At 51.2% G+C, this 25,097-nt stretch overlaps 10 protein-coding genes across 10 annotated transcripts; 4 read left to right on the top strand and 6 right to left on the bottom strand.

Annotated features, from left to right (window-relative positions):
• Positions 1-19: 19 nt before the first annotated feature.
• On the bottom strand, positions 20-490 carry COCMIDRAFT_26921 (uncharacterized protein; the record flags this gene model as incomplete). The annotated part of the gene is made up of 2 exons (XM_007690440.1): positions 20-369; positions 456-490. Coding segments are annotated over 2 exons (385 nt in total), but the record flags the coding sequence as incomplete, so codon positions are not given.
• A 1,659-nt stretch (positions 491-2,149) lies between these two features.
• On the bottom strand, positions 2,150-2,773 carry COCMIDRAFT_97166 (uncharacterized protein; the record flags this gene model as incomplete). The annotated part of the gene is made up of 1 exon (XM_007690469.1): positions 2,150-2,773. One exon carries the CDS (start codon positions 2,771-2,773, stop codon positions 2,150-2,152), a length of 624 nt encoding a protein of 207 aa, XP_007688659.1.
• A 430-nt stretch (positions 2,774-3,203) lies between these two features.
• On the top strand, positions 3,204-5,028 carry COCMIDRAFT_5904 (uncharacterized protein; the record flags this gene model as incomplete). Its single annotated transcript, XM_007690432.1, has 4 exons — positions 3,204-3,218; positions 3,270-3,377; positions 3,437-3,864; positions 3,918-5,028. 4 exons carry the CDS (start codon positions 3,204-3,206, stop codon positions 5,026-5,028), a joined length of 1,662 nt encoding a protein of 553 aa, XP_007688622.1.
• A 752-nt stretch (positions 5,029-5,780) lies between these two features.
• On the bottom strand, positions 5,781-7,485 carry COCMIDRAFT_97135 (uncharacterized protein; the record flags this gene model as incomplete). Its single annotated transcript, XM_007690468.1, has 3 exons — positions 5,781-5,978; positions 6,040-6,672; positions 6,775-7,485. The coding sequence occupies 3 exons, from the start codon at positions 7,483-7,485 to the stop codon at positions 5,781-5,783; spliced, it is 1,542 nt and encodes a 513-aa protein (XP_007688658.1).
• Positions 7,486-8,568: 1,083 nt separating this feature from the next.
• COCMIDRAFT_26917 (uncharacterized protein) lies at positions 8,569-9,718 on the bottom strand (the record flags this gene model as incomplete). The annotated part of the gene is made up of 3 exons (XM_007690439.1): positions 8,569-8,769; positions 8,855-9,320; positions 9,378-9,718. The coding sequence occupies 3 exons, from the start codon at positions 9,716-9,718 to the stop codon at positions 8,569-8,571; spliced, it is 1,008 nt and encodes a 335-aa protein (XP_007688629.1).
• An 883-nt stretch (positions 9,719-10,601) lies between these two features.
• COCMIDRAFT_97140 (uncharacterized protein) lies at positions 10,602-11,513 on the top strand (the record flags this gene model as incomplete). Its single annotated transcript, XM_007690467.1, has 1 exon — positions 10,602-11,513. The coding sequence occupies one exon, from the start codon at positions 10,602-10,604 to the stop codon at positions 11,511-11,513; it is 912 nt and encodes a 303-aa protein (XP_007688657.1).
• Positions 11,514-12,389: 876 nt separating this feature from the next.
• COCMIDRAFT_68821 (uncharacterized protein) lies at positions 12,390-13,713 on the bottom strand (the record flags this gene model as incomplete). The annotated part of the gene is made up of 2 exons (XM_007690466.1): positions 12,390-13,189; positions 13,248-13,713. Coding segments are annotated over 2 exons (1,266 nt in total), but the record flags the coding sequence as incomplete, so codon positions are not given.
• Positions 13,714-15,594: 1,881 nt separating this feature from the next.
• Positions 15,595-17,217, top strand: COCMIDRAFT_97155 (uncharacterized protein; the record flags this gene model as incomplete). The annotated part of the gene is made up of 5 exons (XM_007690465.1): positions 15,595-15,637; positions 15,694-15,849; positions 15,896-16,512; positions 16,574-17,089; positions 17,161-17,217. The coding sequence occupies 5 exons, from the start codon at positions 15,595-15,597 to the stop codon at positions 17,215-17,217; spliced, it is 1,389 nt and encodes a 462-aa protein (XP_007688655.1).
• A 742-nt stretch (positions 17,218-17,959) lies between these two features.
• On the bottom strand, positions 17,960-21,072 carry COCMIDRAFT_97096 (uncharacterized protein; the record flags this gene model as incomplete). Its single annotated transcript, XM_007690464.1, has 2 exons — positions 17,960-20,789; positions 20,837-21,072. The coding sequence occupies 2 exons, from the start codon at positions 21,070-21,072 to the stop codon at positions 17,960-17,962; spliced, it is 3,066 nt and encodes a 1,021-aa protein (XP_007688654.1).
• Positions 21,073-22,698: 1,626 nt separating this feature from the next.
• Positions 22,699-23,874, top strand: COCMIDRAFT_5896 (uncharacterized protein; the record flags this gene model as incomplete). Its single annotated transcript, XM_007690431.1, has 1 exon — positions 22,699-23,874. One exon carries the CDS (start codon positions 22,699-22,701, stop codon positions 23,872-23,874), a length of 1,176 nt encoding a protein of 391 aa, XP_007688621.1.
• Between the last annotated feature and the right edge of the window lie 1,223 nt (positions 23,875-25,097).

The raw sequence follows: 25,097 nt of genomic DNA, 5'->3' as shown, positions 1-25,097 counted from the left end.
GGAGGTGGTGGAGGAGCACCGGCAGCTGGAGGTGGTGGAGGAGCACCGGCAGCTGGAGGAGGTGGTGGCGGAGGAGCACCGACTACTCCTCCTCCTCGGGCACCTCCCCTTCCTCCGCGACCTCCACGACCACCACCTCGGCCACCTCGACCACCTCCTGGCGGCGGTGGAGGGGGAACATCAGTACCTGGTGGAGGTGGTGGAGGAGCGCCCGCAGCTGGCGGAGGTGGAGGGGGAGCACCAGCAACTGGTGGTGGTGGTGGAGGAGGAGGAGCACCAGTGTCGGGTGGTGGAGGAGGAGGAGGAATGGTGCCATCTGGTGGAGGAGGAGCGTTTTGGCGCTCAACAATCAAAGGTGCAGCGAGGGCACTGTGTCTGTATTAGCTATTGAATCAAGAGTTGGTAATCAGGAAGGTATATTGAATGGATAGTGGAAAGAAATGGGAGTGATGTACCCAGCGGCCATGAGGATCAAAAAGGTGGACCTCATGATTGATAGTAATACAAATGGTTGTTATTTGAAAGTCAAATGATTGATTGTAGAAGTGAATTGTTGTTCACTGATGGTGATGGCCATTCCAGAAGTGCTGAAGCCATGTGCTTTTATACTTGAATTTCTCTATACTCTCCATGATCGTCCGTCATCATTCTTCACGTTCCGTTACATGCGTGTACCTGGATGATCGCTGCCATCAGAGCGGAGTTCCCTACCCCGCGCATCCCGTCCATGGCTTGAGCTGTGCAGTGAATGAGTACATGGCACCTGTGACGGCTTGGCCAAAGCCAAGAAATGAGCGACTGGTGATAGCCAGATTCGGGAGATTTGTTCCCCCTTGCTGGGCTGTGAGGCCAAGATTTGGGCAGCGGAAATATTACGTTGGCATATGCTGCGGCAGGTGACACTTCTTGTCACCCAGGAAGTCGATTGGATGGATTCTCAACGCGCATGTGCTGCGGCCGAAGTTCTGGACTTGTACCAAAGAACTGGGTCGGGGGTCAAGTCTACGAGATGAAACGTAGCCTACAAGCTGCCCAATAGCAATGACGGCTGCGCATCATAGAGTCGGTATTCAGACTCTTTTTTGATGTCATATCCGGCAGGGGTCGTGTCTAATTGGCTCTCGGACCATTGAAGCCCGGCCTAGTCTGGCTGTCAGGGTACAACCCACGTTAGCCAAGTACCCGACTAAATCCGGACAGGTTTGACTAACAGGGATAACTCGAGAGGCGGGAACTAGGACCCTTACATTTCAACTTTTCTCGAGCCTCATTCGCCAGGAATGCATTTCTTTTCTGTACTAGAAGCCCATGTTCCATCAAGCCTGTGTGCCGGCATCAGAAACGCAGCTGTTGTGAAACCCATTTCAGGTTCTGCCTCAGACATTTGCGAGATTGCAATATCACTACAAGCATAGGTAAATACTGACATGGTAGGAATCTGCAAGAAGTGAGTTTGTAGCATTACAGTTCAAGAGACGTAAGACAGCGGGTGAGAATGCGGCGTTGCTGTGGTCATGTCCTTGGCATGCAGGCCCAAGGAACAGTGGGCATTGTCTCAATGTCAAGCAACAGGTCAAGCTTCGTCATAGGCGAAAGGATCAGCCTTGTTATTTTTACTTCGTGCGGAGATCAACAAGTTTACACTCCCATTGCACCAGTACCAACACATCATCCCAAGCCGCCGAAAACCTGCACAAGGCCGAACATGTCGAGAATATATGAGGCGACCTTGATGTGACGCGTATACATAGGGTAATTAAATCGGCAAATCCGCAGAGATCCGTACTATAGTTTGCCGACTACAAAAAGTGGCAAAATGGGCCGAATGCATGGAGCAAATGCCGAAGATCTGCAGTTTTACATGCCCATCTGATCAGGCCGAGTGTTGGAGGAATGAGTTTGGGGCGCACCAGTTGGAGGCATTGATCCTTGGGAAAGGACTGACGGGCAATTGCCATTGGATTAAAGAATTAGCAAGGCTACATGCGTAGATCATGGTTAGCACTGGAAAGGCTTCGTGGCATGCATAGCCGCACCTTGAAAGCTTTGTACAGTATGCAGACGTAGTCTCCATCAGCTCTTGATGAAGCTTGGTAGTGTTAATTTTAGCACACGTCCTTAGCCACAGACGTCTGGTATAGTACGCAGATCAGTCGTCGTCTTCAATGACCAAGCCGATTTCTTCAACATTCTTGACCACCTCAGCCCCTTCATTGCGTGTGTCTACATCACCGCCGGCGCTATTCTTAGGTACGTTTGCATTCGGGGCCAGCTTCTTCTTTGTCTGCTCGGCACCGGTTGTACCGTCCTTGGCGTCGCCATCTCCGCCCTTGCCGCCTTTCTTCGCCTTTTCTTTTCTTTGCCTTGCCTTTTCCCGCTTTAGCCTATTCTTCTCCGTCTTCTCTTTGTCCTTCTTCTCCAACTCTTCTTTCCGCTTGGCAAACTCCTTCTCGTCTTCCTCCTTCTTCACCTCTTCACCCATGGCGCGCAGTCTCTCATACTCGCGCCGCCGGCTCGCCTTGTAGACATGGAACTCGCCACTGCCTGCACCGGCGCTTGAACCTTGGACATTTGCGACAATTTCTGGGGGCAGAGAGGAAGTCTTGGCAATTGCGCCGGAGCCTGGGATATGGATTTCGCGGTCAGGCTTTGCGAAGAGGGCTTCGACCTGGGAGGCTTGTTCTGTACGGGGAGTGAGGGCGCGTTTCTTCACTGGGCGCTTCGAGCGCGGGTCGGCGGATGTGGGTATAGCCTCTGGAATGGGCTCGGACATGGTGTTTGCAGGTAAGGATGGATATGCCTGGCGCAGGCGGCGTTGCGTAGAAATCAGAGTACCAGAATATATACACGTGGCCGATAACCTTACGCGACTGCGGAGGGGTGAAGTGCAAAGATGTGATGGGTGATTTGGGCAGAGCGCCGAGAGAACGCAGTGTCGTGGAAATATTATCAAACATTGATGCGAGTCGGGATGGCGCGCTAGGTGCCTGGCTACGGCGCGCTAGAAGTGCCACATGCGCCTGCGAAGTCGCCGCCATTCTTGGGCTTGCAGCACCACATGAAACACGCAATATCGCATATTTCTCTGCCCCTCTACACAGAATCTGTTTCTGTCTGAAGCTTATACAGGCTGAACATTTTCCACTACACCCCCTTTATTCCCAGAGCCTACAAGTGCTGACGTCTGAACATCCCACGCCACTATGGGGAAACCCCGCGTAGGTCCACTTTACCACCACGACCGCCCTCAGCGCCTGACCCTTCCGTAGATGATCATTCTGATTCGCCATGCGCAATCAGAGGGAAACAAGAACCGTGATATCCACCAGTTTATACCCGACCATAGGGTCAAACTGACCCAGCATGGCTGGACTCAGGTACGCCGTCCTTATCGCATGACTTAAGACGCTTCACGGCTGACTCTAGACCACCATAGGCAGAAGAAGCTGGACGCCAGCTCCGCTCTATGCTCAAGCCAGATGATACCCTCCAGTTCTACACCTCGCCCTACCGCCGGACCCGCGAGACTACAGAGGGCATCCTCCGCACCTTGACCTCGGACGACCCCACCCCCTCGCCCTTCCCCCGCAACAAGATTACTGTCTTCGAGGAGCCAAGGATACGAGAACAAGATTTTGGTAACTTCCAGCCATGCTCGGCAGAAATGGAGCGCATGTGGCAGGAGAGGGCTGATTATGGTCATTTCTTCTACCGCATACCCGACGGCGAGAGTGCGGCAGATGCTTATGACCGTGTCAGTGGCTTCAACGAAAGCCTGTGGAGATCCTTTGGAGACGACAACTTTCCCAGTGTGTGCGTGTTGGTTACGCATGGACTGATGTCTAGGGTCTTCCTGATGAAATGGTGAGTGCCCAACTTACGCAATACAGAGAGGGAAACATGCTGACTTGCTGTAGGTATCACTGGTCTGTCGAGTACTTTGAGGACCTCCGGAACGTAAACCACTGCGAATTTATCATTATGAAGAGAAGCGAGAACAACGGCCGGTATATCCTCCAGAATGAGCTGCGAACATGGTCCGAACTCAAACGCCGGGCTGCCAAAGAGAAAGAGGAACAACCAAAGAGCGCCACGGCTGCCACACCAAGCAGAAACACGTCGTTGAGTAATCTCAATCAGGCTGGGTCTACCTCGTCTCCCACTGTGCCAATTCGACGCTGGGGAGGGTGTGTAAATGGATGCAACCACGACAAAATCAATTACCCTCGTCGTCCAATGCGAAAGAACACGATGGAGTATCTTGGGCAAGGTTCTCAGCAGACCGCTTCGCCTGCTACACAACATATGGAGCCATTAGAGAGCGAGCAAGAAGACCATCCAGTTGCAGCCCAAGAGGCTGATCATGCTCCCATCATCAATGAGCCATCGCCAGCCAAGCTGTTGCGAAAGCAAACCGCCAAAGGTGCAGCCATTCCCGCCATGCCGCCAACGCCCGCATCACCAAACGATGCCTCGAACGATGCTTCCAGTAGCGAAGAGGGGGACAACGCACCTTTGGGATCGAGGTCCAACAATCACGCACAACCGCGAACTAGTGCTATTCTGCGTCACCTACAGCCCATACAGGCCGGCGAAGGCTTCTCAGATGACTCCGACTACTTCCCTGGCATGCAGCACCTCCACCACAGCACTGGACAACGCAAATTTCTCCGTGCTAGCTCCACGCAACGCAAGCAGTCCAAGGACCGCAAGATCCAGCGCAAGCAAACCGAACAAGGCTGGCTCGAAGAATCCGGTATGGGCAAAGATGTCAAAACGGACAGACTGGGCGACGGCGACGCCACAAGCGATGACGCCGCATTCGCCAAAAAGAAAGATGAAGAGCCACCCATTTTGAGGGAAGCTCTCAAGGGAAACATGATTGTCGAACACAGTGAAGAAGAGAGAGAAGCAGCCGCAGCAGCAGCAAATGGTACACAGCCCGAATCCGCCGACAAGAAAGTCACCGAGAAGGACATTGACAAGATGCAGGAAGCAGAGAGAAAAGGTCTCGATGAAGTGTATTAGATTAAACCGCAAGCGCCGTCGCCGTCCCCCACCCTAGACTCCTCTGTAGCTTGTTTTTTTATTTTTTGGTTTTGCAACCTGAATTACGTACTTTATTCCCCTTTTGCCTTCATAGACCCCTGATTGAACTCCTGAAATGAAACAATGAAAACCATGTACACCAATTACCTGTTTTTGAAAATCAAAACCTGTGAAGTTCCCCCTTTTCATACCATTGTGTGAGTCGTGATGGTTTTGCTTTTGGCCATTCTGCCCTGTTGTACACCAATTTTTCCCTCTGTTCTTACAATCTCTGTGTACCCTGTCTCTGTGGTGTGTGGCGATATCCCTCGTAAAAAGAATACTCGTTCTTTGCTTCTTTCCTTCAATTCTGATTAGTCTATACCTATCTTCTTCAAGCTTCCTTCTTCTTGTTCTTGGCTTTGTGGCTCGGCATATTGACGTTGACCCTGGCCGTCGTGGTGCTGAGGCAGACATGCCGTCTTGACTTGACACCCGGCTTTTGGGCAAGTTGAGAAAACTGGGGCATGCCGAGATACGAGTGAAGGAGCTTGATCCCATGTTGCGGGAGCAGCAGAAGCAGCAGCAATAGCAAGGGTATCTTCTTTGGTTGCGACTAGCCCCGGTGCGTGCTGTGCCCTGGTGTGAATACGCATGAGTTCCTTGCAGCTCATGAACTGTCAAAGCGAATCGACTCTGCCTTGGTTGCTCCAACTCGCTCTCGTGATTTCCCTGCGTGTACAAAAGGAGCCTCAAGCACAGCCGAGATTCACATTTTGCTTTCGCATCATGATCTCAATGCCACGCGGACCGTATACGCCTTCATCCTTGTCCATTTCGACCCATAAGTCTTCGAGAAAACTCCACGTTTGTGTTACCCTTGGCTTGTTTTCTGGGGCAGTGTTCATTTGCGCTCTCATCATATTACGGTGTGGAGTCTTGCGGCACACCTACAGGGGGAAACTTTGTCAGCGCGCGCATATATATCACGTCGATAGTTCGGAAACTTACTGAACCCACGATACGCGCACCCCAGTTCATGGTCGAGTGGACACGCGATGTGGGCGAAAATTTGGACGCGATTTCGATCATTGCGTCGAGGATATCGTCCACTGTTCGCATAAGGGAAACAGTAGGCGGGTCAGTGCCGTGGAACATCGTGTGAAGGAAGATCAATAGGACTTGCTGCTGGATCTGACCAGCTATCCGCTCGTCGGCATCATCCTTGATCAACGACGAGGGACTGGGCCTCCAGGCTTTGATCAATCTTTCGAAGTGACGCTTGTCTTCGGCTTTTCTAACAGGATCTGGCTCACGCACATGTTGGCGTGCCGACTCTGCTATGGGCATGATGAGACCAAGCAGCTCATGGTAGGAACCCAATAGTACTCCATGTATTTCAGTGCCCCAGTTGAGGGAGTTTAGCGCTTCTGGTGACAAGAAGTCGTCATATGGAATGTGACGACTAACGGCGAAATCCGTATTAAGAGTCAGGTTCGAGTTGATGGCCAAGAAGGCATAGATTTCTGTGAGGAATTCCAGCAATGGGCCATGACTACTGGGACGAGATCTAAGCTCGAGTAACACAGTGCGGCCAGCACGAAGGTGATGGTAGACACTACCACTTATCTCACTAGATAGACTCTATTGTAATCGTTAGCGCAAGTTGTTTCTTACAAAAACGCCTCGTCGGTTTAACAGCCGAAAGAAGGATAAACTAAAGACAAAGAGAAATTAGAGACCCACCTCAAACCAACACATAGCCAACATGACGATGAGGAGGCTAATGAGGTTCTGAGTGCTAGACTCCTTCCAGTCGAGGAGCCCATGCTTGACGCTGCGTAGTGTCACTGCGTAGTAGGATCGTGCATCATGCTCGAACCGATCACCCTTGTAGCCACGCAGATGGGCTCCACTCAATGCTAACAAACACCCGACAACTCGCGTATCCTGGTACGCCACGGGCAAAAGATAGCTTACAAAAGGATTGACGGGTAATACGCGACCGGCTATTTCCGTAGCTGTCACCTTGATGTAATGATCGAAGATGTTCTTTTCGCTCTCGTTTCGCAGCCCAGGCATGCCATTTCCGAGGACCGGATAAACACCAGTGCAAGGTAGGGGAAGCAAATACCGCATTTGTTTTTTGTCTGGTGTAACGACTTGCTTTGTGATGGTGCCGCTGCCGTTGCCGCCGCCGCCGCCACCGCGTGCTCCCTTGCTCAATCCTACGACAGGACGACGATGCGGGGCCGCGTCGCGCTGCACTCTATCTGACGTGTTTGCTGATTTGGTATTCTGAGTGGCAGATGATGGCCAGGTGCAGATGAGATGGTTGCGCTGACAGCCAAAGCACGTGGGATGCTGTTCGTCGCACTTCTTGCGGCGAGCTCGGCATGTGAGGCAACCTGTCTTGGACTTGAGGCGCAGCGAGCCATAGGCCGGCGGCGGTGACATGGTTCAATTGAGAAGGACAAATGATTGCGTCGGGCTATGTATCTGCGAGACACCCACATAAAATGATGGGCCAAACGATCACTGGGCATGCAAGAGGCAAGGTCCTGGCCCCCCTGGAACCGGGCGTAGGCTTGGATTACCACACGTGATCTTATCGGGAGCGCGCTTATCTTAGCGCGTCATGACGCCTGGCCGGCTTTCCTCAACGAGCATCTTGTGTAAGAATGTATACGAGTAGATATCTCTACGCCGCCTATCAACGCGTTCATTCTTTACACCCTTAACGGGCCGAAGACTTCTGAACCTCTCCTTTCATTAGAATAACTATCATACCCGTACTCCATGCCAATGCTGCACAACCTCAAGGCAGACCTTCCACTTCCAGACAAGCGCGTCTATTCTCATATTAACATGACAACCTTCCTTATTGAGTTTCTTACTTTCTGCTCGCTGCACCATGGTTCGGATCGCCAGTAACTACACAAAGTATAAAGAAGACAGGCCCGAATCAGCATGGTGGACAAAGCCACGCTCTTCCTAGCCAGTCTTCGCTCCAAAAGAAGAGCAAAAAAAAGAGCTTATGACCTAACCAGGGGTCGCTATATCAACGTTAGTAGTCTGATTCGAATAGAACTGAACTGGAAAGGGTTCAACTTACAACCTGGAATCTCTTGATATCGAACTCAATCGTAGTCAAGCGCCTTGCCATTGGGCCATTAGGCCATCTAATCAGATGGATGATGAGCTCAAAAATTGAATGGTATCCATCGCCCATTTATGAGGGTTAACATAATAGAAATACGCTATAGATTATCAGGCCAAGTGGGATTGGATTTTGGAACATCGGTGGGACATGTGTGTATAGCGTAAAAGAATTTTGCACGTGGGGTGGGGATGGGTCGGAGTGGTTCGGCGACTTGGAAGTACAGCATGATGTTGGATGGACGAGTATTTCAGGGAGCCGATTCAACCAGTAAATTGCAAGTATGGTCATTGTGTTTCATATACAAGAAGCGAAGAGTACCTGGTTCGATATACTGGTAGTAAGTCATCAGAGCGGTATGTCTTCCACCCACGAAGCGCTTAAGCTCTTGCCGCAGGCTGCTGAAGAGTGCTTCCTCCATCAGGGTAAAGTACTTGCTCATTGTAAAAGACACCTCCAGGGCCAGCAAGCATGAGTACAGTCGCAGCCATGTCAGTGTCGGCTCCCGGGCGACCGGCAGGGTTCGACATTTCTGAATCCATGCGGCTCTTGTTGTCTTCATCAGAAGAACCAGTTGTCATCTGTCGTAAGTTGTTAGTATACAGAGTCGATTCGGAAGAACTAATACAAGGACGGAGGTGGTGTGAAATAGATGGTTCTAATTACCTCACTAGGGAAAACACCGGGTGCGATGGTGTTGACGCGGACCTTGGTGCCTATAAAAGTCGTTGCAAGCATTCTACTGAGGTGCGTAGCCGCTGCTTTGCTGGAAGCATAAGCGAATTGACCGCTGCTGCTACCCTTCATATACCCTGAGATACTGCTCACGTTGATGACCTGTGAACTGTATCCGGGGGTGACGCTGCCACCCTTGGCAAGCAGAGGAAGGAAGGTCATGCTCATCCAGTAGATACTTCCGACATTAGTCTTCATAGTGTCAGCCCACTGCTCGGGCTGTGACTTGAGGAAGTGGTCAGATATGGCTTGAGCATCTTCCATGTTGGGCTGGCCGTTTGAGGAAAATTTTGTGTTCTCGTCCCGCGCAATTCCGGCATTATTGATGAGTAATTGGACGCCCTTGGGCTCCTTTTGGCACATTTCATCATAGAGTCGCTTCACATCATCCTTATCACTGTGATAGTGTCAGCCCTCACACAACACTTCGTTCGGTCAGATACGGAATGCTCACCTGATGTCGGCCTGAACAGGAATGATTTGTCCTGGTCCGGTGTTGTACACTTCCTCCGTTTTCTCCAAAACCTCATCACGCCTTGATGTGATGTAGACCTTTGCGCCGTTGGCGGCCAGCGCTTGTGTGATCATCAACCCGATTCCAGTTCCTCCTCCAGTAACAAGGGCAGTAACGTGTGACACATCAAAGAGCTTAGACCCCTTTAGATCCTCGTTGCTTGCTTTCCCCATGTTTCTGACTACTTGGTAGGAGGTCCTTGGGATGAACTGCTTTGTGCGTGAGAATGGTGTAATTGATCTGGTAGCTATTGGAAGGGTTTTCGAAAAGAGGCGAAGCATTTTGAGATGTATCTGCAATGGATTCTGGCTTTATGTGATATGAAAGTGGATGGAAGATGTCACAGTTTGCATGCCAATATGATGACGTTGAGACGACGCATGGTCTAATGCATTAGGCACTGGCAGGACGGCAGGACGGCAAGCCTCCACACTATTTTCTCGCATCTTTAAATAAAACCTCTAGTTCAAGGAAAACTGTACCTATTGCCGTTCACCATGTATGTCCTATCAACGAGTCAACTTGTTCTGCAATTGAATGAGTATCGCTGGCGCTGTGTTCTAGGAGAATTTCTTTTGTATCAAGAGTTCATATGGAATAACGAAAATCTAATTTACAATAATTAGGTATTATCATTTCTATAGATACTGGCTACTTTATCGCATCGACCTAATTCAAAGTCATGGTGTTGAGGACTTGAGAGTGATGACGTCACATCTGTAGGCTACATACAACCGGTTTATCTCCGGTTCGTGATCTTCTCCACAAGAACCACATTAGAAATACACTCAATCTTACAAACTATTGTGTTGCCAGTTTTACAACGTATGTGCATTGCCAACGATCCTAGGACATCACGCAATTAGGACCTTTAGTCAGCATGTCAACCTCTGATTGGACTATGTGGCGATGATGCCATAGCACTATCTCCGAGGCTGTTACTAATCCCCAAAGATGCCGAATGAGGGGAAGCATGGTTGTATGAAGGGCGTGTTGTCGTTCTGTACTTCTAACCACACGGGTATATATAACAGCTTTGATTGTCTCCTACTACCCAGCTGCATATCCAAAGTACCTACAATCGCAAGCATCACACCAGCAAGACTAGATTGTACTGTCAAACATATCACATATTGAAGAAACATCTGGTATTAGAACTACAAAATGACCACCTCCGCCTCTCGCCCGACGCCTGCGCACCAACTCTCTAATCCCGCGCCCATTTCAGCCGATGCAGCCTCGCGGGACGTAAACTTTCAAGGCCTGCCTATCCCACGAGGCCCTGTCAAAGCACAGCTCTCTTTCTACAAAGCCCCTGAGGACGGTGCACCGCCACACAACTTCGTCGAACCTCCTCCAGGCGTCCCCCAGCGAAATTGGAGAGACAATTGGGCCGAAGTCACCATCGAAGACCTGCGAGGCAAGGAACAAAACTTCACTCTTGACAACAACGCCTTCGACACATTCCAGAGCATCCAAAGTAGCCTTACCAGAGAAGATTTCGAAAACGACGAGACGATAAAAAGCGTCTACTACTCCGAGGTAGAAAATCTCTTGCTCAACAACGTGCAAGGCGCACAACGCGTTCTAATCTTCGACCACACAATCCGCCGACCAACCGGCAACCGCAACCCCGTCCAGCGCGTCCACATCGACCAAACCCCCCTCTCCGCCGCTGAACGCGTCAAACTCCACGCACCAGACGACGCTGAGAAGCTACTGCAGGGTCGCTACCGCATAATCAACGTCTGGCGCCCCCTCAACGGCCCAGTCATGGCTAGCCCGCTTGCAGTCGCCGACAGCCAGACTGTACGAGACGGCGATCTAATTCCTATTGAGCACCGGTACCCGCATCGCAACGGCCAAACGGCGGCGGTGGCGTATAATCCGGAGCAGAAATGGTATTATTGGTCAGGCATGAAGAATGAAGATAGACTGTTGCTTAAGTGCTTTGATAGCGATGAGGTTGTTGGGCAGTGGGGTCGTGTGCCGCATACTGCTTTTGTGGATCCTAGGACCCCAGAAGGTGCGGTGGGGAGGGAGAGTATTGAGATTAGGGCGCTGGTGTTTGGCTGAGGTTTTGGTAATATTGGAAGGTTCGTGTTGTGAAATAGTACCTCACTTTTTCTTTTCTTTTTCTTTTTGTGTTCAATACATTTAGCCTTGGCGTATTGCAATTGTGGTGTGTATTACTATTTTAATAAATCAGCGAACGATATATGAAAATAATTCTCCTCGATGACCTCGTCTACGTCTGTTGATAAAATCAACCCCCAATACTACGATTCTTCTCATCTTTAGGACTTCCTTTGCCTTGAAATCGCTCAGTAGCATCCAGAACAGACACACCAGATTGAGCCATCTCACATCAAGAAGAGATTCATGCCGAATCATGTACTAGATTATCCACGACCTACTTAGATCGTAGAGTAAATAAGTAGAATATATTCCTATTACTTCCAAACCCATCGTCTATTCCATAAATGCAATCATCGAAGCTTGGGTATCCTAAATGCCAAACTTTAAGAAGAAAAAAAGCGCTACGAGTCTAACCAAAACATTAAAAGGCCACCTCCATCTACTCTTTGAACCGTAAAGACCGTGATCGAATCATACTCATTAACTATTAAACTCTAGCATCGGGACCGGAAACTGAAACTCTCTCTAACCGTACAAATCTCTATTGTTGGGGTCGCTCTTTGGAGGCGGAGCAGTAGGTTGATTCGTTGCAGCATTTGCAGGCGCCTCGCTCACATTTGCAGGGGGCGCTGGGGCTGGAGTAGTGGGTAGAGGGGCTTGAGGCGGCGGGCTGGGAGGAGCGGAAATAGGAGCCTCGCGTGTAGCATCCTGTGCGGAATGAACTGGAGGAGGATGGCCTATCGCTGATACAGGAGAATGTGAGACTAGGCTCCCGTCCTTTGCTGCGTCGCCGTAGAAGCCGGCTTGTTGGGGAGGCGGGTAGACGTAGCCTTGTGGGGGTACGAAGGCCCCATTTGGTCCCTGAACCCAGCCTGGGGGTGGAGGACCGTAGTAGAATACTTGACCAGGAGCAGCAGGTCCTCCAACGGGGGGAGTTTGCGAGATCTCTGGGTGAAGGGGTTGGCCTGGAGGAACAATGCCTACGGTAGTCTTGCTGAACTGGCCCAGCAACTCTTCTGGGTACTTGTGTCGGAACCCCCACTTCCACCACGCCTTGAAAGCTGCACCACTGCCCATGTTCCTCCATTTCTCAGCGAGCAGCTTTTGGTCCTCTTTGCTGCGACGATCCTGCATGCGCGTGAAGCAGAGAATCCAGAGGGAGATGAGGACCCAGCAAATGGTACCGAAGCGCATGGCGCTCCTGCCCATCATGAGGCGGCGGAACCACATCCACGATTCGAGGAATCCGAGTAGGAAGAGGGAAGGGATGATGACTGCAATGGCGATTATGTAGTTCTTGAGATATGATCCGCAGTAGTAACAGTCATCGTAGTAAGAGCTTGAGCCGCCGGAGCCGGAGCCGGAGCCGGAGCCGGAGCTCGAGCTAGTTGAACGAGAAGGTGGTGGAGTGCTACATGAGGCAATGTAGTATTCGTAGTAGTAGTCTGAGGAGGTCTGGAAAGGTGCAGCGCCGGCTGTGAGATACCATGTCTCATACTTGTAGACGATGGAACCGTAAGAGTCAGTCGCTGTGCCTGTCTCGATTGACGACGGAGATATATGCGCCGTCACTCTTGTGGGAATGCTGACAGAGGCAGTGGTTGTTATGGTGACTATTGGTTTAGTCAGCATATGATGTTCACACGGTGAAACAGACAGACTGGTACGTACATGGCGTAGGACACGAGGCAGGTGCAGTCATTGTGACTTGCATACTGTATCTGGTGCTTGTGGTTACTGATGTTGATGTTGTTGTTGCAGTTGAATCGTAGTCGTATGTGGTTTCAGCAACAAGATCAGACTCTGCCACGACACCAGTGGTATAGTAGGATGCTACAATCTGAACATCCGTGTCGTACCAGTCCCGAGAAGTAGTGACGAGATATGGAGAAGCGGTAGGAATGGCATCGTCCTTGATGGTGCGGGTTGCCGTGTAGGTGTCAGTCATGACATCGCTGTAATCGTATGTATATGGAATCTCGGTGACTTGTTCTGCATAGCGAGCGGTGACAGTCCAGAAGGCTGCAGAGGAGTAACTGGAGGAGTAAATAGGATCGTAATACGGGTCATCCGTCGTAGACTGTGCACTCGCAATAGTGGCGCTTGCGAAAGCCACGAAGGCGTATCGAGCAGCCATCATGGCGCAGGATATGGAGATGAACGATTGAAAGTCGCGAAACGCGAGTATTAGATATTAGAGTGTACTGTTGTAGTGGCTTTCTAACGTCAGGGCAATGGCCTCATTTTAAGCAGAGTCAAGCACATGGCACCCTTCGCGACGGCTAGTTCACCGGTCGTGCAAAGGGTTCAGTCATATCTCGTTTCCCCTTAGCGGTCGAGGCAGCCTTGCGCTTGTTGCAGGGTCTGCCTCCTTTCCCCCAATCACAACGCGATCGCAATGGCAGTTGGCAAAATCTGCGGGAAGTCTAGATGGTTAGCGGAATTGTAGTGTCTATCTTTGGGTCCTTGCGCATCATGTCAGTCTAGTGGCATGCAGGGGTGGGCAGGAGGCCTGAGGAGGATAAAGGTTTGCACTGCCCGCACGTTTATTGACAAGACAACTTTGAGCTTGGTAATGCAGCAGTACGATTTTTTCCAGGGTCTATGTTGTAGTGCATTGATACGCCTTTCTTCTTGGCAATGACGTGGTTGGTGTTGAGTGTAGTCCTACAATGTTACGGAGGGGTGTGTTGACAGGACCGCGTTATGGTGGCGTTTTTATGAAGACACACGCGACATTGCAATGTCTTGGCGGCACTTGAAATTTCATCTCTGGCATTTGCGCTTCGGGCCACAGTCCCTTAGGTCTTAGGAATCCCATGCGCTAAGCTTGTGAAAACAAGCACAAGCATCTGATATTCCTCTGGCCCCACGTGTTCCAGACTTTGCAGGTGGCATCTGTTGTGGTCACGTAACTGCACAAGAACGTCTCTCGTCTGTTCCTGATGATAAGCGTATACATACCTACTACCTACTGGGCGGTACCCTATCTGGTATACTTGAGATAAGCGTAGAGCGATTTGGGCATCCGTGTTGGCGTTGTTCCTGGAAGAGTCATCCTATGCACGCTGACAGCATGCTTGAACCGGCATGGTTACATCAGGTACCAGCACATACATACACGCAACAATCAGTTAATGATTCCCATTCGATACAATGCAAGGCAACCATTCAGCTATCGGCAGTAGACCGGACCAAAATAGAGATGATATATCGAAAGAGATCGATATCTTGATAGTAGCATCGTAGCATATTCCATTGTGGTCATATGTTAAGCATTCTACCACGGCAACTCCGAGACTAAGCGAACGCAATCCTCACCAACCGGTTTTATCGCACGTCCAGACTTAATCATGTAGAAATTCTGTCGGTAGCATTTTTGTCCATCTCAAAAAGCAACAGCTATACTGATTAGTAGAGAGATGACGCAAAGTAGAGGTACTCATGAAAGTACTGAAAAGTGCTCCCGTGGACTCTTGTCAACGCCGAACCAATGGCGACAAAGCGTTTATAAGGCGTCCAACATTTGGTGTTGCACTCTATTCTCATCGCCGATGTGAATTGGTGTTGACACGAGGGCTACAGAGACCTTCAATCCCACCATCCTTTCGCATATTGCCTTTGGTGTGTTACTGTAAAGCTGAAGAAAGTTTGTCCGAGGATACTGGAGCTTACAAATGAGGCAAGCCGTTTTAAGAGCTATGTAGTACCCACTCTGTATTATAGGGCTTGCAAAATCTGTGAACCAGTCGTCATGGTTACATTACACCTCGCCCGCTTTATCGGCTACTCCATAGCCGATAGTTACATGTCGTAAAGATGGATCACGATTGAAGAGAGACGGTGTCTGTATAAACATCTGATACCCATGTGTTTAGACTTTAGCTACGACAGGCTAGCGCCACTGACCCCACCCGCCTAATGCTACCTCGACGTGTTCAGCCTCACAGCCCCTTGCCATCTATCCTGTACCTCAACAACATTCGGAAGGCTTCATGAACAGCCTCTACAGCCAATCATGGGCTCCAAATCTCCAGAGGAACATCAGCAAGGCCACAATGGTGGGTGTATAGCCAATCTGAGTATATTTATACAACATTCTGACAACTTTGGCTAGGGTCGTCCGGAGACGACGCAATTGCTGTGGTTAACCCGCCCAAGTCAGCCGTCGCGAGCGGCTTGCTTCAAGGCATGCTCGAAGGGCAGGGAGAAGACGGTGGCAATGACGACGACGATGATGAGAAGAACAGAGCTGACGTGAAGACAACGGATGGTAAGCTAATTGCATTTGGTTGAAATGCAGATATTGACCCATCTAGGCGCTAAGAAAAAGAGGAAGCGCAACAACAAGAAGAAGAACAAGAAAGGATCAGCTACACAACAGTCATTCCCACCCAGAGTTCCCCTGTCGGATCTATTCGATGGACGTCCTTACCCGGAAGGTCAGATTGTCGACTATGGCCTGAAAGATGACAACCTCCAACGTACTACGGCTGAAGAGCTCCGGCATGAAGCTGCCATGAGTAACATGAGCGGAGACTTCCTCAAGGACTATCGCAAGGCCGCTGAAATACATCGTCAGGTCAGGCACTATGCACAAAAGCTGGCCAAGCCCGGCGTGTCCATGACCTACCTTGCCGAAGAGATAGACGAAAGTGTCCGTGCACTGACTGGTCACCATGGTCTCGAACCTGGCGACAGTCTCAAAGCCGGGCTGGCATTTCCGACGGGACTTTGCCTGAACCATATAGGAGCCCATTGGACGCCAAATGCAGGTGCCAAAGAAGTCTTCCTTCAGCATGATGATATCCTCAAAGTTGACTTCGGGGTCCATGTCAACGGCAGGATTGTCGACAGTGCATTCACTGTAGCTGCTAACCCAGTCTACGACAACCTGCTAGCAGCCGTAAAAGCTGCCACAAACACCGGACTGAAGGTAAGCAACAGTCCACTTCTCACAAATATTCCGAATCTCTATCTAATACATTGATCCACAGGAAGCAGGCATCGACGCCCGAATCGACCACATCAGTGAGTGCATCCAGGAAGTAATGGAAAGCTATGAGATCGACCTAAACGGCAAAACAATCCCCATAAAAGCCGTCCGCAACATCACCGGCCACAACATCCTCCGCTACCGTATCCACGGCGACAAGCAAGTCCCCTTCATCAAGACCAAAACCAACCAACGCATGGAAGAAGGCGACATCTTCGCCATCGAAACATTCGGTAGCACAGGGAAAGCTTATCTCCGCGACGACGTCGGCGTCTACGGCTACGGACGCAGTCAGCACGCCAGCACGGCTGCACTGCACCATGCATCCGCGAAATTGCTTCTCAAGACCATTGACGAAAACTTTGGCACACTGGTGTTTGCGCGTCGCCAGCTCGAACGTATCCCCGGGGTAAAGAGTTACCATCTGGGTATGCGCTCGCTGGTCAATAGCGGTGTTGTTGAGGCGTATGCTCCGCTTGTTGATGTCCCTGGCTCGTATATTGCGCAGTTTGAACATGTGAGTTGATATGTCTGTTGCATTATCTGGTAGGAACAGATTTGCTGACGGTGGTTACTTTCTCAATACAGACAGTCTTACTGCGTCCTACGTGCAAGGAAGTCGTTTCTCGTGGAGACGACTACTAAAGCGGGGGTTTGGAAATCAGGGCGATAGGAAGCAGACTCGGCTAATTCGTGTCTGTGAGAAGTTGCAGACAAACAGTGTGAGTTTGATGGTCGTCTTTGATGCTGAGAGTAGTTCAGCGCCATTCATTTTTTTTAGGGAATCTGTGATGCCTTGGTTTCAACACAAAAGGTCACAGCAGGTCGGCAGAAGAACCGTTTTCAACAACGTTACTTAAACACATCATATAGTTTGATAAAAATCACATACCAAGCAACAACACTCAACCATCATGGTGAATATCAAAGTAGCGCATATAAATTACGAGCCTATACTTCAAAACTAACTAAAAGAAAGAAAGGGGGCATGAAAAGGGGGAGTCGCACAAGGATTCGGCGCTGGATATCTATCTATTGCGAATTTACGCAGCCGAATCACTCAAAGAAGGGTTGGGGAGGGTAAATAAAGCAATAAGGACCGGGAAAAGAGAAGAAAGAAAGAAAGAGAAAAAAAGACTCCGACATGCCCAGCTTCTCCAGCAAAGACATCGAGCAACCATCCAAAAGACCCCCCCCCCCCAAAAAAAAACCTCCCAGCCCACCCAACTTACTACGCTTTGTTGCTTGCTACTTCGCTCCCTTCCATATCAAATACATTATCATATCGTACAAAACGCTAACCAAAGCGTGACAAAAAAAAGAAACAAAACGTGAAAAGCGTGAGAGAAAAAACAAATACTTGCATCAACTAATCTCATGTATACCATCAAAATCCATACTGTCGTCTAACCGTACCTCGTGGCCTGCGTCCGGAACCAGGTCCGATATCGATGCTCTGAAGCTCGAGACTGAGCGCCATGTCTTCGTTCTGGGAGCCGTAGGCGCCGCCGCCCATGTCGAGAGGCACCTTGGCTGGAATAGGGGGTGCAGTGATGCTGTGGCGCTGGGTGCCATGGCGATCATAGCCAAGGCTACCGTACGTGTTTGGGTTCTCGCGCTCACGAAGGACTTGCCTGTCCGGCATGTTGTACTGATGAGCCGAGTCGTAGGAAGAGACGGGACGGGGCTGTGGATCGCGCTTCTGCAGTCTGTTGCGTCCCATTGAGCCGGTCTGTGGAGGATGCTGGCTTGCGAGGACAAGTGCACCGGCATTCACAGGCGAGTTGTAGTCGTTGAAATCGTGTCTTGCAGGCACAAGTGCTGTGCTGTTATCAAAGTTCATGCTTGTTGCGTGACGGAGGCGTTCCCTTTCAGCGCGGTCGCGTTGGTATCTTTCTTCGCGCTGCATCGCAGCCTCGAGGTCACGGCTACCGTTCAGCTGCGGTCGGCTGCGAGCTGGCTTTTCCTTGATAGTACCCTTGGGCACAGGTTCGGGAGCCCAGTTATCAACTGGTAGATGGTCCGAAGCATCAACGACCCGGCCACTGAAGGTGACAATTTGGCCCTTGTCGTTGTACTCCATACGGCTACCTGGTCGCTCTGCCTCATCATCCGAAGGAATCGGAGACTTGGACAACCTAGGATTGTAGACGTCAAAGCTGTCAGGGTTGAACGCTATCCCAGACAATCTACGTTCACCAAAGTTTTCTCCAGCAGGCGGTGGACGAGGCGACACTGACTTGCGGGTCGGCATACTACGTGCAGGCATCCTAGAAGAGCGATCCACAGCTGGGTTCGGAGAGTGACGGTCCATGTCAGGGTGGGGAGAGTAGCGATCCATATCAGGATGTGGAGAGTGACGTTCTGCGACCGGATTCGGGGAGTATCGTGGAGTCACACCGGGACTCGTGGCACGGGGTTTAATAAGTGGAGTGGGATCATACACTGGAGGAGACCTCTGTCGAGGCTGCTCCGGAGGGTCGTGAGGGTAGTAATCGTTCATGTGATATGCTGAATGGTGGACCAGTTCCTGTGACTGCACAGGGGCTTCAAACTGAGTGATAGCTCGATACTCGGCAGGCTCAGAGTAGTGGCGGAGCCTTGGCGTAGGCTCGTAAGACGGAGGTCTGTCATACGTTGGAGCTTCGATTTCTTGTCTTGCGGGGTTGAGCCCAGCGATAAGACTAGATGGCAAGGCGGGAATCTCCTGCCTCACAGACTCTTGTCGAAGGGGCTCCTGTCGGAGCGGAGAGGGAGCCATTATCTCCTGAGATATCGGGCGGCTCACTGGCTGCGTTTGCGCACGAGGATGAGTGTACCTTCGTTCAGAAGGCTGCCGGGGCATATAGTCAACAGGCTCGTACGTCTGAGGCATATCATCGAAGCTGATCCGACGAGAGTCTTCTTGAGCTCGTGGCGTGAAGTTGAGCGGCGCCGGAGCATCGTCCTGATACATTTCACGACTTTCCCTGTGGGCATGAGGAAGTGTACTAGGGTTGCGGTTGTGCATAGGCGGTGGCGGTGGCATATCGTCTTCGTCCTCAACCATGGGCTGCATTGCACTACGTCTTCGGTGGGTAGGGCTTTCCTCCTGTGGTGGAGGAGCTTCGATGAATCTCTGACCATAGTACGGGTTCTGAGGGGATGCCTGGTCCTGGCCATACTCCCGACTGCGGCTGCTTCGTAAAGGTGCGACTTGATAAGCAGGATCCTGATACTGCTCGTGGACATGAGATGGGGCAGGCTGCTGTGGTGGCTCGGCCCTCGTAGGCGGCGCCGGTGGCGGCTGCTGCTGATGTTGCAGCAGTTGCTGTTGTAAGTACTCAATTTGTTTTTGCTGGTCTTGTATCTGTTGCTCATGTGCTGTGGGCTCATAGGTATGCTGGGTCGGGACAGCTGGGGCCGAGTGCGAGTGGACTGGCTCGGGAGGTTGATGCTGTTGATAACTACGGGGAGACCGAGCGTCATCTTGTGACATTTTCCTTGGCCCTGGGTTGCGTACATGTTGTGGCAGAGGGTCGATGGGCTTCACTTCGTACGGTTTGGGTGCTGCGTACGACATGTCGAAGCTCTCTTCTCTCGGCATAGGTATCCTCTGATTAGATGATCGCGGATTGGGCGGTGTGCTATACGCAGACTGGGGGGCATGGCGTTGAGACATGCTCTGGCTCGATGCCGACGCATGATGCAGTGGGGATGAGTCCGGCACGGGCCTACGACTGGGTGGGTCTGGCTGGCTTCGATGAGAAGGCGGTGTTTCGTTTCGCGGTTGCTGGTGTCGTGGTGATCCTAATTCTCGAGGTCCAGCACGCATGCCCCGCAGTCCTCGGTGTTCAGGTGTCTGGAGGGGTGATGGTGTTACGCCTGTTGGGTCGCTGGGCAGCGGTCGACGCTTGACTGGAGCCATCTCTCGTGCTCCACCAACAGTCGCCTTTCCCTCGGGTCTGGTTGAAGTTCGCTTCTTCTCCTGGACAGCATTCTCTCCCTTGGGACGGGTATCGTAGAAGGTGATTTCCATGCGGAGCTCGCCGGCATACTTTCCTTTGCAATTGAGGCCCAGCCACTCGTCGCTCTGTCCACCGCCAGGCGTGATGACGGATTGGAGGTTTGCCCAGGCCTCGCCAATCAGCTCCGTCTTCTTGTCGTCATTGAACACGGAGACCTTGAGGCGGTTGTAGTCTGGAGAGTCGTGAACTGTGAAGCGTAGTTCTTGGTCCCTGCATACGTCAGAAGTAGGGCTTTGGTTAGTGGGCCATGGACTCACCATTTTGGAGTCTGACCTCCGCGTTTGTCTGTCCGAGTCTTCTTTGCCTCTTTACCTAGACGGGCAGCACAGTACGGGTCCTGTTTTCCCATTGTGCGTTTGTTGGGTAGATTTCTGGCGCGGTCCATGATGACTACCAGGGTGCCTATGACCGGCCCGTCGACAGTCATGTCTGAAAAGATACCGGCAGCGTGGGCGCCGCCAAAAGCGGGCGTGTGAGCCGCCTTGCTCGCCATGACGAGGCAGTTTTTTTTTGTTGGTGGTGGTGGTGTGCCTATGTTGTGGTGGGGAAGGAAGGAAGGCGCGTCGAGCGGGATTGGAAGCAACGAGTGGTGAGGCCGCCTGGGCAGCGTAGTAGTAATAGTAGTAGTGGAACTCCGGAAGCGGACATGCGCTGCAACTGCAGGCAGAGCAGAGCAGAGCAGAGCAGGACGGAGGGCGGAGGAGCAAAAATGAGCGGGCTGCTTTGGACTGCGGGAGGCTACGAGTGCAAAAGCAAAAGAGCGACAGTGCAGCGGCAGAGGACGTGTGTCAAGAATGGAATGGCGACGCGTAGGGCAGTAGGGCAGAACTGCAGTTGTTCTAATCGATGTTACGCATGCTGTGGCTGGGAATGTCCAGCCTCTCTCAGCTCTGCTTCGGCTTAGCCCCGAGCGCTCCACGCCAATCACGGGGCCGCCTGCTGCGCCCACCACCCACTTTGTCATCTTCCCCGTCAGATCACTAGGGGGCGTACCTTGCAGCTCCATCAAGTTTCTTCGTTAGCCTTGTTTTGGCCTGCGAACGCCCTGCCGCGCTATCGCAAATGCTCGTTTTGCCTGTCCCAAAATGCCGTGGCTGGTTCGCGCTTGTCCGTCACACCATATCAGTGCCCCTCTTTGCCCCAAGCGACCGCGAAATATAGAACGCCCGGCATATCAAGGCCTCTGCACCCGGCTCCCAGCGGTCCCGTTCCGGTGTGTACAGTCTACACTCTGCCCTCGCCGTGAGATACGCACTCGCTCGTATCGCATCCTGCTGCTCGTCCGTCTCACTGCTTCCTTCGCCTCACCCTTCTTGTACCCTGTGCCGTGCCATGCCATGCCATGCCATGCCGTGCTTCTCACTGCATGCGGCAGGTCACGCCTACCCATGCCCTGTTGTCCGTTCCAAGTATTTGCATATCGGCGGCACTACTCTCCGCGCTGAACAAGGCCTTGGTCGCTGTGCTGCGGTGCAATTCTCTCCAGTCTGGCCGTGGCTCGGCCAGGCTATCTTGATTGTCGAGGCCATGGTGCGGCCGGTTTCTACGGGGACAGAGTCGAATCCAGGGATACCGTTGATCTCCCGCCCGCCAATCGAGCTATGAGATCATTCCACTCCTCGGGCGGCCTCGAATACGGCCCTTGGAGATGGCTGGTGCATGCATACTTACATACTTATTGCCAGAGGGCGGCTACATGCGTGCTATTACCGAGTCGCCTATTCGTCACATGTCAAGAGTCATGTCGTCGATTGTGTACATACCAGTACGCACCGCCGAAATTGCTACCGGACAATCTCAAGGCCAATTGAACGTGAATCTCTTGGCGATCTCTAAGCGCAACCGAGTCCGCTGTGTTGGGCCTCAGCAATTCATTGCCGCGGACGTTGCGTGTGTTTGTTTTGGCGCAAACACATCATCACTAGTTAGTCCTACTATACTTTGGGATGGAAAGGGCATAGCGTGCCTGTTCCCGTGACAGCGCGTCCCCGCGTTTCGCGACTTCCCTGCGCCCACGACAACCCTCGCCACATATCACTCTCTCAATCGCGGCACGCAACAGCCACGCATCTGTGCCATAGCAGTCAAAGCTTCGTTATTTTCCAATGTCGCTGTCAAGATGCCGACACATACGCCCTCACCGCACCGATTCCTAGCTCCTAATTCGCATTCAGCGCAAAAGTCAACTAGACCACATTCGAGCCTACGTAATGCTACTGCAATTCCGCCATCCGCTTCTGCAACGATTCCTACGCCTGCAGGATCAGCAGAATTACAATTCAAAAGGTTGGCGCCTGCGAAACGCTTTGTCGTTGCGCCACTGCAAAAGAATCATGCTGCCGAAACTGCAAAGCTCAGCGAGGCAGACGCCAAGCCACATGATGATGCACAGTTGCAGCACACGCCGCTCCCACGACCACGCAGAAAGCTCCAACGAGTGGAAAGTATAGAGGAACCATCTCAATCAAGCCAACAACATGCCAATGACCATGTCTATGCCTCTGGCGTCATATCCTCCGTCGAAGACCAGGATATGCTGTCTGACGAACTCGAGCAATATGAGCAAAACGAAGAAGATGACGAAATGCTCTTTGAACCAGCGACACGGTCCAAACGGCGCCGCAGGTCGTCACCCAATTCCCCATCTTTGCAGCCACTAGAGCCCTCAACAACGCACCGTTTCAAGGTCGCACCGTCCCGCACCCCTGCACCGTTCCCAAGCATTGCGTCCGTCGCAGCCAAACCTTTAGCACCTTCAAGTCGTCCTCATTTCATTCTCCCTGAATCACAAACTTCTCCTCCCAAGGATTCCAGACCCCCACCAGAAATTTTCTCTCCATCCCGCAAGCATGCAAAGTACGTTCCTGGAGGTCTTGCGTCCACGGCTTCCGTCTGGATTATTGAGGCGGCGAATACGGGTTTTGCAGCGCAAGAAAGAAGCAGCGGATCTTGGGGCCGCGACAAGGATAACGGTGTCAAGGCACGCGTGAGAATTAATTGCTTGTCTAGAGGCAGAGCGAGTGAGCATGAGATACAGGAACTAGAATGCCATGCTGGTGGTGTGGTGTTTGCGAGGGGCCAACTAGAGCTAGGCATATGTAATTCTTCAGCGGTGTCCAGTACTTTCGGCCAAAATAGCAACACAAATATTCTCCTTGCTGGTCAGGGTAGTGTGAGAGGCTCAGGAGGCGTCAAAGTCAATGTTGGGAGCACCATTGGTGTACGACCACCCACGTGGGAGATTGACGTTGGCGACGAGCAGTGGTTGGTGGCTGTCGATTGGGTGGTACTGTAAGTACGGCATCGAACCAGGCAGGGTCTGTAAGGATATGAGTGATGATTTATGAGCATGAAGAGACTTGGATTTAGCCAAAATCTACGAATGAATGAGTTCTCAGAACTAATCGTTACGTATCTTGTCTTAATGTAAGTGTGATTAGAAGAGGATGCCTAATGCAATGTATTGGTACACTCCCCTCCAACTATATCTCAAGTATTTGCAATTCCACTTGAAGCGGGATTGACAGATCTTGCTTGAGTCATTGTACTGGCCTGCGTCCGCCAATGGCGTTGGAGGGCTTTGCAATGCTGGACTGATTACAGTGTAAACTACAATTACGGTCCCGGCAAGGCAGCAGCATGACGAAATATGGTTAGAAAAAGGATACGTAGGAAAGTACAGCGCTCTGATGCTTATAAATACGCCATGTCCCGCCTCCTATGCTTCTTATCCTATTCTCGTTCTCACTCTTTTCCGAAAATACTTCTCTGCTCTTATCTTTATTCTTTTTTATTGTTATCATCCCCTCTAGACCTAACCCACCACACTAAGTTCAACCCTCAACGGACGTATGCCGACTAGGCATACCTCCATTAGGTACGGCAACCAAAATACGGCTGCGACGAAGACAGCAGCATAACGAACTATGGTTTTAATAAGGACACGCAGTACAGCAAAGTACTTCGATGCCTACAAATTCGCTATATCGTCGGTCTGTCTCTTCCATCTCATCTCTCTCATCGTATTCCAATCACGAGTCATTTCCAAATCCATCTCTTATCGCCATAATGTCCACCTTTATCCCACGGCTATTATCTAGATTTTCTCTCTATAAGATACCTATTAGGATTTCTTCTTCTTCAACCGCAATATTGGCTTTTTTTAATAAGCCGCCACCACCATAAATCTACTCGCAAACGGGGGAATAGGCCGAACCTATCGCAAAAGCTACTCTTCCCAGTAGAACTATCCCCTGCGCCTCAGCCTATAATACCAGATTATTACACAAAGTGTTAATCACGATTTATATTTCTTCGGTATCAGCGACGAATCAAGACCACTACGACATCTCCAAATGCTATGCCAGCTTTTTTCTACCAGCCATTCGGCGATGGCGAAAAAGACCTCGGTCACTGGATAATTGGTCTGATGCGCCATATAGCAGACCCTCCGAACCCAATCTATCGCATCAAATACCAATCCAGATTGGTATCTTCGATAATGCGATGATAGCTTTC

Source organism: Bipolaris oryzae, assembly GCF_000523455.1.
Source record: "Bipolaris oryzae ATCC 44560 unplaced genomic scaffold scaffold_78, whole genome shotgun sequence".
In the NCBI taxonomy this organism is placed as follows: domain Eukaryota; kingdom Fungi; phylum Ascomycota; class Dothideomycetes; order Pleosporales; family Pleosporaceae; genus Bipolaris; species Bipolaris oryzae.
The sequence above is the reverse complement of the archived record's forward strand: the minus strand, read 5'-3'. Positions and strand labels throughout refer to the sequence as shown.